At 34.9% G+C, this 10,594-nt stretch overlaps 1 protein-coding gene across 1 annotated transcript; it reads right to left on the bottom strand.

Moving 5' to 3' along the window:
• Positions 1-868: 868 nt before the first annotated feature.
• Positions 869-1,114, bottom strand: LOC141491867 (high mobility group protein HMG-I/HMG-Y-like). Its single transcript, XM_074192630.1, has one exon. The coding sequence runs from the start codon at positions 1,112-1,114 to the stop codon at positions 869-871; it is 246 nt and encodes an 81-aa protein (XP_074048731.1).
• Between the last annotated feature and the right edge of the window lie 9,480 nt (positions 1,115-10,594).

Below are 10,594 nucleotides of genomic sequence, written 5' to 3'. Positions count from 1 at the left end.
GGATTCGGGGAAATACATAGGATTGTCAAGTCCCCCTTTTCCCTATTCTCCTGAGCAGCAAGGAAACAGATGACTCACAGGTCACATAGCCCTTCCCTTTAGCTACTTCACAATTAGTGCCTGACCCCCTAGGCTCCAGCCCAGCTCCATTCCAGTTTGATGCTCAGGATATGCCAGAGTATGTGGTGGGGAAAGGGACCTGCACCCTTGGGACCAATCTTTACCAAGTAAAAGACAGGAAGGAGTAACAGGGGTACAGATATCCCCAGAAGTTGTTTGAAGCTGAGCTTCAAGATCCTTCCCTCTCAAACCCTTTTGAATTGGGTTGGGGGAGGGGGTACACAGGAAAACAGGAACCCTGAACCCAAGGTAGGGGTGGGGGAAGGGTGCAGAGAAAAACAAGTGTTGGCAGCTAAGTCAAAAGGTTAGTTCTGTCAGGGAGGAGTACAAAAGAAAACCCAAACCTGGGAAAAAGGGGAGTGGATCTATGGATGGATGAAGTTGGAGGTGGGGGAGGGAAGAAGGGGAGCACCCCTAGAAGGTGCACTCCACCCAGGGCAGCACTATCCCATAAAGGATGGCTAGGGTTAGTATGAATTCATCCAATGTGTGGATGGAAAGGGCATTTCACTGGTAGAGCTGTTATCTCTGACCAGTAGAACCAGAAAGGACAGATTGGCGGAAAGTTAAGGTGAGGGAAGAAAAATGGGGATTTAAAGATCAACATTTTTCTGTCTAGTCCCAGAATGAAAGGGCCGCTGCTGTTGTCATCTTCATCATCATCATCAAGGGGAAAGAGGTAACAAGATACAAGCAGACTTGATTACTGCTCCTCCTCTGAAGACTCCTGGGAGATCCTGTCCTCTTCTTATTTCCCCAGCTTTTTGGGTCTACCTCTTGGTTTCCTCCCTGGTGCAGTGGTGGCTTTCTGGCCTTTTGTAGCCCCTTTGTTCTTATTCCCTTTTGGTCTTCCCAGAGGTCTCTTGGGAGTTGGTGCCTCACTGGGTTCCTTCAGAGGTTGTTTCTGGGGTTGACCCCACCCTCTCTTCTCAGACCTGTCTTTCTCCTGCTTGGAGGCCAGGGGCTGTCTGGACTTTAAACTTGATTCACTCATCTTCCCCCTTCTCTAATGAGAGGTGGTAAAGGGTAGGGGGATGGAGTAGAGCAGCGGGCTTAGCTAGAGAATGACCTTGCTTAGCTTCCCTGCTCAGGCTCCTCCCGCCACCACCACCATTTTGCAAATGTGGATGCCCTCTTGGAGCGGGGCCAGCTCCAGAAATAGCCCCAGCTCACACTCCCAATTAGAGAAGTGAAGCCTGGCTCAGGAGAGCTTAAAAAGCCCTGTGCTGATTTTTAACATGTTATTTTCTTCAGCATTTTTTGGATCTCCTTGACTAAACTGTTGACTTCTTTATCATGTTCTTCCTGAATATCTCTCATTTCTTTTTCTAATTTTTCATTTATCTCCCTCACTTGATTTTCAAAATCTTTTTTTGAGCTCTCTCATAGCATGATCCCAATTTCTGTTTTTCTTGCAGTCTTTAGATGCAGGAGCTTCCTGATCTTCAGATTGATTGTTTTGATCCTTCTTGGGATCATAGAGTGGTGCTCCTCTTTTTTCTCTGTTTACTCATTTCCCCAGCCTGTGCCTGGTTTTGGTGTGCTTCCTGAGCTTTTGAGTATCATTGGGACACCCCCCACAAGGACCTCAGTGTGTGAAGCTCTGTCTTCCCTCCTGGTCTTTGTATGACCACAAGCACACCCCTCTGCCATGGGGCTGAGGTGGGGGGAGCCCTGCTGTTCTATGGGGGACCTAGACTGTGATCAGGAACTGAATGTGGTTAGAGGCCTGGAGTCCCATTCCAGGTACAGAAGACAGAACTTGTAACTTTCTCTCCACTCCCCTACCTTGGGTAGGCTGGGTACTCAAGGCTCAGTTGCCTGGGGGCTCCTGTTTACCGGAGCAGCCTGCTTCTGGTTTTTCGATCTGGACTGCCACTGCCATGCTGCTAGCTGAGTGCCCTGAGAGTTGGGCTTCACACACTCAATCTGGCAGAAGCCCCCCACTCATCTTCCAAGTTGTGCCTGGTGCTCCCCCAGGTGTGGGTCTGGAAACTGCCCTGGCTGGCATGAGCTGTGGCTCCCAGGCACCCTGGGTCTGCCTTAGGTAGGCTGGAGTTCCTTCACTGTGGTGAGCTGCCCCTCTAACCCTGTGGAGTGGAGCTTTTTCACTATTTTCCAGGTTACCTTGGACTGGAGAACTGCCTCACTGATCTTTCTGTGGGTTCTGTCTCTCAAAAATTTTGTTAGAGTCCTTATTTTATGAGTTTTAAAATAATATATAGAGAGAGTACCTAAGAGAGGCTCTTTTCCTGTCACCATCTTGGCTCTGACAATTTTCAAATGAAAAAATTAAATCTATATAGAATCATATGAAAAAATGCTCCAAATTGGTATTGATTAGAGAAATGCAAATTAAAACATCAATGAGATCTCATCTCACACCTATTAGATTAGCCCAGATGAGCAAAAGGGAAGATGATTAATGTTGGAGAGACTGTGGGAGGATTGGGATATTGATGTATTGCTGGTGAAGTTTTGAATGGATTCAACCTTTTTGGAGAGCAATATAGAACTATGCCCAAAGAGCAATAAAACTTTGCATGCCCTTTGATCCAGTAATTTGAAAACTAGATCTAGAACCAGAAAAAATTGTAAAAAATGAGAAAAGCCCTAAATATTCCAAAATATTCATGCCAGCTCTTTTTGGTGTGGCAAAGAATTGGAAATTGAGGGAAAGCCCATTAATTGGGGAATACCTAAACAATCATGAATACTATGGAATATTATTGTTCTATATGAAAACATAAATGTTCAAACTCTAGAGAAGCATGGGATCTGATGCAGAGAGAAGAGTCAAGAAAACAATGTACACATCAGCAACATTTAAACTAAAAAAAAAATTTCTGAAAGCAACTTCTCTTGACAGTCCAGAAAGCTAGGACAACTGTATTAGACAGGCAATGGTCCATATTATTGCCAACCAGAGGAAGAAAAACAAAACAAAACATGCAGAAAAAAACCACCCTTATTGAATCTGATGGACACTTTATAAAAATTATCTCTTATGCATCTCTTTTCCTTAATCATAATTTCTCATGCCAATAATTACTGTTTTGTAAATATGTTTAACAAACTATGTATGTACAATGCTAACCCAACTGTTCCCTACTGAGGGGAGCAGTGTGGGAAGGAAGGTTGGAGGGAAATTTTGTAACCTGGAAATATGCATGTACAAATGGATGAAAATTTAAAAAAAATTAAAATAAAAAAAAATGATGAAACAGAGATTATCCTGGATCTGTAGGCAGAGTACATGACTTAATACTTCACTTCTGCTATTTCTTCCCTTTGTGACTTTCAGAAAGTCACTTGTCACAGTTTATCAAATTTCTTCAACTGAAAAATGAAACAAATAGGCTATTTGGTTTTTTTTTAGGTTTTTGCTAGGCAATGGGGTTAAGTGGCTTGCCCAAGTCCACAACAGCTAGATAATTATTAAGTTTCTGAATCTGGATTTGAACTCAGGTTCTCCTGACTCCAGTGCTGGTCATCTATCTAATGCGCCACCTAGCCACCCCTTGAATAGGTTATTTCTGAGGTTTCTTTAAGCTCAAATTATTTAATCCAATTATTCAATTCATCTAAATATTCTAAGCACCTTCTTTGTACAAGTTATTCCACAAGCTATGAACTTCATATGATCCTATAAGCATCACATAATCCTGTGCATTTCAAGAATTCTATAATATCACGATTATCTTAACCTTGGGAGGAATGATCCTACAATTAATTTCTCTCATTAAAAAAAGAACATTAATTTAAATAACATTCTTTTGCTTTTCAGATGAAATTAACCTACTACATTGCTGTAACTTGTTAAATCTCTGTACACATTGTGAGTTCCTGTTCCACTGAGGGGCATAAAAGGATAAATAAAAACTACCCATTTGTTGTGTGAATTGGAAACTTAGTTGAATCACCCTTCTCTCAGAGGACTTTGAATTCCATAAAGACTTAGTTTCTAGGAAAACCAACTACATCCTTGAAAATAAAAAGAATACGATCCCCAACCCCAAATAAAATGTGAAAACCTAGAGAAAGGGTTGCCTTTGAGGAAAAGGAAAAAAAATAGATTTAAAAAGAGGCTTGGAAAGATCAAGCCTAGTCCCATTCACATATTACATAGTAAACCTCTGAAGTTACTATATAAATCATTAAATACTCTGTGTAATTTTCTTCTCTCATTTTTTAATTTTACACATATCTGTGCTTCCCTCTGGTAACTATCAGTAAGTCTAATAGAGGAAAAACTGGAATCTTATTTTTACCTTCGACAGGGTAACTGAGTGAAGAGAATCTAGGAAAAAATAGGTAAGTTGAAATATTAACATGGCTGGAAGAGCACCGGGGATAAACTGACTTTGAGAGTTTGCTTGGTACCAAAAGACATTTCTGGGACCCAACTCTATCAACAATTATATTACTTGAGTATACTATGAAAATAATTTTTCAACAACAATATGCACACATGCACAGAGACTATTTTCATTTTTGCTGCTATTTGACTTTTAAAAATAAATATAATGACTTCAGAGATACTATGTTTAGTCTTTTTCTTTCAATTTTAAAATTGAAAAATCAAGTGCTAGATGGCCATGCATCATCCTGTCTGTTTGCCTTACCTAGGCTGCCGAACTTGCCTGGCATGTCTTATTTACTTCTGCCTCAGAATCATTCACTTCCTTACATTCAAATTGAGCTCCTGCCATCTTTTACATGACATCTTTCTTTATCCTTCCAACTCAGTGCATTTCTCAATGGGAATGAATTGAATTTATTTTTAAGCAAATAAATCCATCCATCCATCTATCTATTTATCTATGTAAATTTCTATCTTTGAGCATTCACTCCTTGAAGATGAAATTATCCATTTTTATCTTAACATCCTATAACTAGAAAAATGACAAATATATAGAGGTTACACAGTAAAAGTTTCGTGGTTGACAGGAGGGACTTGAAATATTCATATTCATTGATTTTACTTAGTTTTCTCTTTCTTCTATGTATTATTTTAATAAAACTTTATACTCTGTGGTTGAAGGGATAGACCAGTAGATGCTATGAAGGAAGAAATTTTCTTTATCCTGAAAATTGGAATTCACCACCTCCAGTAACCTTTTTAGCCCTCAATTTTTTAGCACTTCTCTTGGTAAAATTGACTTTTCATTAATTGTCAACCAATCAGAACTGTTTATCACACTTCTCCAGAATTACATCTGCTATATTGGGAATGAAAACAAAAGATTTGAGTGTATGGGTATTCAAATAGGTGGAGGTGAATATGGGTGTATGTATACTTCAGATGAGTTGAGTTGTTGATAATATACTCTACTTGAATCTTCGGGGTGGGTGGGGTTGGACCTATAAGGAAAAGCATCATAGGAAAAGTCCCCAAAGGAGTTCTGGAGAGCTCTGCTTCTTTTCCTTCTCATCTTTCTCTCATATACTGACTCATTCAAAATCAGAATAAGAAAACCATTATTAATAACAAATCATTCCAAAGAGACTGTCTATCAATATCTTTTGAATTCAATACCTAAAGTTGTAGCAATAGTGGTTGTTTTGAACATCCATCTTGCACCCTACTTGTGAAACTCTTATTTTCTGGGTTGCTTTTGTATAATTGAGTATACAGAGTGTTACATGCAAAATATTTAGATATAGTTTCTGCAAAACTAATCACTTTATTATTAAAACTAACATTTAATTAATTACTCAGTGAAAATTTTGAATGCCAAAGACCTCTGACAGTGGTGGGCTCACATTTTACATGCCCTTCACTCTCCACATTAAAATGCAAAATACTTGAGTGTTGGGAGCATGATTTTACTTTTTCCTTCTATCCCCAGTGTTCAGCATAGTTCCAAGCACTAAATAAGTAAATGAATGTTTTTGTCCTATTTGCTATTTGTCCTATTTTTAACATTTTCATAATAAGAGGATCACCAAGTCAAATTACCTTTGTCATATTTTCCAATTTCTTTTGTGATCTTTGCAATACATATGGGATAACTGTGAAGATTCCTTAAGATATCACTTTGTTCTACCTAATACTGACTTTTTTTTTAAGTAAACAGTAAATATGCACAACAGAATCCTATATTCCTTATGTTTTTTACCTAATTCTATTATTTTAAAGCTATAATCACCTATGGACAATAGTTATAAAACCTGCTTGTTCCTTTCTAATACCCTTTAATACGATCTTTGATGGCCTTATCACAAGTACAGATTATTATTTGTTTTCTTCTCCTGAAGTACATCAGCAACTTTATGAAGGTCAGATATGGTAGTTTTACTGATTTTAATGGTAGAATAATTTCTTATAATATCTTTATAAATTTTTGTTATCTATTTATTTTTTTCTTCTCCCTTAAATGACCTTGACATTTCAAATTGCTTAATTGTCTCTCCAGCCAAGATTTCTCTAAGAATATTTTCCATTTTCCATTGCTTCTATCATATAAGATGACACTTCTCATAATCCTCCTACATTCTTATCTGGAATATGTTAAAAATGAATTCATATTTTAACCCAGTGATTGCCATATCCTCTTCATTGGACAAGATGATCAAGTATGTCTAACGGAAAAAAAAAAAGCATTGCATATGGGTAATGAAGGTCTCCAAATAGTCCTTCCTCAAGATGACATTGCATATCCTGATTTCTTCAACCTATAGAGTATCTTAAATGAAATCCATGGTTCATCAAAATATTTGGCTTGATAATCCATAAAGGAAACAAATGGATAAAGATTACTTATTGCTGAGACTATGATAACCAATTGGGAGGACAACAAAAATTTGTCCTCACTTTCTCTTCACATATATTTGTATGTATGTATGCATGCATGCATGCATGTTTGTAAAATGTATGCATGCATGTATATGTAAATATGCATATGCATATATGGTATATATGTGGAAAACTTCCTGATAATGCATAATAAACATGACACACATAAATGACTTAAAAATAATAGTAAAGTATATTAATTTCTTAAAGTTACTAAATTTTTTAAAGATTATTTTTTTCTGAAATAAAAGGCCTGTCTTTTCGATATTTTCATCTTTCATTAATGCATGTGACTTTGAATAATGGAACACTTTAGTCTTTGAAGAATTAAACCTGACGATTGTTAAAAGGATAATAAAAAGATAAATGTTGAGCCTCAAGTAATATGAAAGTTGCATTTTAAATCCTAAGAACAGCAAATTAACAACATAATTGCACAACTATATTGAGGAGCAACTGATATACAGGCCATATGTTCCAATGCTAATTCTGATCATGTCAAAAAGAACTGAATTAAAATCTATCCCGTGGCAAATTTTGAAAGAACACAGACAAAATTCACAGAATATGAGGTAGTCATGTATGGATCAAGTGAACTGTATCATTGTCCAGCAGTTTTGTTACTACATTATATGCAACTTAACACTTTCGGGAGTTTTGCTCTCTCCAATCCTAAAACAAACAAGCAAATATTATTGTTCAGTTTTTTTAAATGACTCAATATATTTAGTGTGAATTGCCTTCAGATATCACCAAATACATACTTGGAAATTATATACATATTCTCTAAATCCATATTCTTTTTATAGATAGCCAGAAATAATTAATGAGTAGTTTATTACCTATATACTATTATCTCATACTGAAAAAGAATTTTTGTTAAATCAAATACTCTACACATTACCTTATTTTATTTTCTTATATGCTTTATTTATTCTTATTTGCAAACTTATATTATAATTTACTTATATAATATAGTTTATATCTGCAATTTTTCTTTAAAGAAACATTATGATTAATGCTTTATTTATTTGCTTACTAACCTGCTTGCAAAAGCAAAGGCCATATTAAAAACTGTTTTTATGAATATTATTTTTAGGTTTTTGCAAGGCAAATGGGGTTAAGTGGCTTGTCCAAGGCCACACAGCTAGGTAATTATTAAGTGTCTGAGGCAGGATTTGAACTCAGGGACTCCTGACTCCAGGGCCAGTGCTCTATCCTCTGCGCCACCTAGCTGTCCCTGTTTTTATAAATTTTAAACTAGAATTTGAGTATTATAAATAAATGCTATACAACATATAATTGTTCTTTATAAAACTGGAAGGTAAGTTATGTTTCATTTTATGAGAAGGACTCAAAGGTTATATATCAAAGATAAAGCTAATTTATATAGATATACACTTTTGTAAATATCATTATATTGCTATATCTTGCTAGAGATACATGAATTCAATAGCAAAAATTTTTAAGATAAGAAGAAACATAAATCATAAGTACTAAATTAGCAAAATGTTTTGTGAACCCACATATGAAAGTATTCAGTCTCCTAAATATGAAGTAATGATGTAATTACCTTTAAATCCTTTAATTCTTACTATAGAAGGGATATCTATTTGAAAACTCATAGTTGCAAAGCTGGACAATAAGATTAGGGTGTCACCTTCATTTTGGACTATTTACTTTTCCTTCCCAGGACTCCTTAGAAGTATAGACCTGATAGGGCATTATCCCAAAATCTGGACCCTATCCTTTTAAGGTATAGAATAATGTGTGAATACATTTTTTCAAGAATTTTCAAGTTGGAAAGGATCATTGTAATTATTTTCTCCAAATTTTTTCTTTATAATTATGACAATCAAATTCGGTTAGATTGACTGACTGGTTCAAAGTTATACAATATTACTGATTTTATGAGAACCTAGGAGTTCAGACTCAAAGGTCAGCTCACTTTCTAATACTCCAAAAGCTATAGCAACTCTATCAACAATCAGAGTTGTGTACTAAAAGATCGGAACTTTCAATGGCTTTTTTTCATTAAATAAAAATGCTTTCCTAAAGATATTGAGTTATATGAAATTTACAAGAAAAATTTCAGATAGCCTGGGGAAAAGATTCAGACTATAGTGTTTGCTAAATAGCATATTTTCATGGCCTTATCCATCCATCATTTTTTTTGCTAGTCACCTGTGCAGAAACCAACAAGCTTGAGATTAAATAAAAATTGAAAGTCAATTCACTTTTACTATATTTGATAAAAATCACTTATGAGTCAGCATTTTATCCTCTAGCCATTAAATTTTGTTCATTTTCAAAAATGTGATGCAAACATCTAACTACCTCTCTTCTTTTGCTGAAGATTTTTTAAGATTGCACGTATCATCAGATACTGTTTAAAAATGTTGTTTGGATTTCCTTAAGCATTATTTTGCTCATTTTAAAGTCTTTCTTATATAGGGATAATTTTAATGAGTAAAAAGGAGTAAAAATATCATATTTTCAGAAATGTGAAATAAGATCAAAAGGAACTGTTCATTCAATATAAATGAAAAATAAATAAATAGATAGATAAACAAACAAACAAACAAATAAATAAATAATGCATGTTGGCATGATAATAAATAAACCAATCTGGAAATCAGAACAAAAGGCAATACATAAGATAAACATAATTATTATTTTATTGTTTTATTTATATTTATCAAAATCACATTAATATTCTCAATAATTTGATTTTAGCAACCATACTCTAAAAGGTTCTTCATTTGTACTAATTCTTTGAGAAATTTAGACTTGTTTAGCTTAGAATTAATGTTCTAAGCTGAATTAAAAAAATGAAGTTCAGTTATCTATTTTATCCAATCAATGTGGACCACATTATTTGCAGTATGTTTCTCAGAAAACACATAGTTGAATTATATTTAGTTATATTACATCTTTACGACTTTTCAATTCTGTTCTATAAATATAAATAAAGCAATATTTTATGACTGATATTGCTGATTAAATATGATACATTTTTTAAAAAATCAAGTGACAGTGACCTCTCTCTCCATTCCAGTTGTTTGAGCTTTTTTTGTTATAGTTTACATTTAGTTAAATGCATTATTAATTAGGAAATGTTTTACATTTAGTCATCTGTGTATGAAGAATTCCAATTAATAGATTACAAGGCTTTTTTTTTGAAGGTAAGGACTATACAGAATGTCTGGCATATTCTATGTTTTTAAAATGTGTACTATACATTTGGGATAGGCGTGTTCATGTGGATTATTTGAATTTGTGTTGTCATAGGAATACTCTGGACTTTTTTTCATTCCTTTCTGTGGAAGATTTTGATTTCTAGCTGGGGAAAAGAGCAGAAGGAGCACCAAGATTGAGTGCCTTTTTTGTTGTTGTTGTTTTCCCCCAGAGAATGAAAATGACATTAGAATATAGGCTTCCTTTTAAATAGCTTTTACTTTACATTAGGCATGTTTCTTTGATCTTCGAAAAGCAAAAAAGTAGTTAGATTCTATGGTCACTGCACCCTAATGCAGAAGGGTAACCCAAGTTTATACTTGCAGACTTGACTCCTTCCCAATAAATGCTAATTATGAAAAAGACAATCACAAATAAAATATAATTAATAAAAATCATTTATTTAGGTAAATAATACGAGTCAAAGTCAAATTCTAC

Source organism: Macrotis lagotis, chromosome 6 (assembly GCF_037893015.1).
Source record: "Macrotis lagotis isolate mMagLag1 chromosome 6, bilby.v1.9.chrom.fasta, whole genome shotgun sequence".
NCBI lineage: Eukaryota > Metazoa > Chordata > Mammalia > Peramelemorphia > Peramelidae > Macrotis > Macrotis lagotis.
This window is presented reverse-complemented; position numbering and strand designations above follow the sequence as displayed.

Bases quoted from the DNA above. Each gene is read 5' to 3' on its own strand.
- LOC141491867 (XM_074192630.1), bottom strand. From the start codon at position 1,114: ATGAGTGAATCAAGTTTAAAGTCCAGACAGCCCCTGGCCTCCAAGCAG.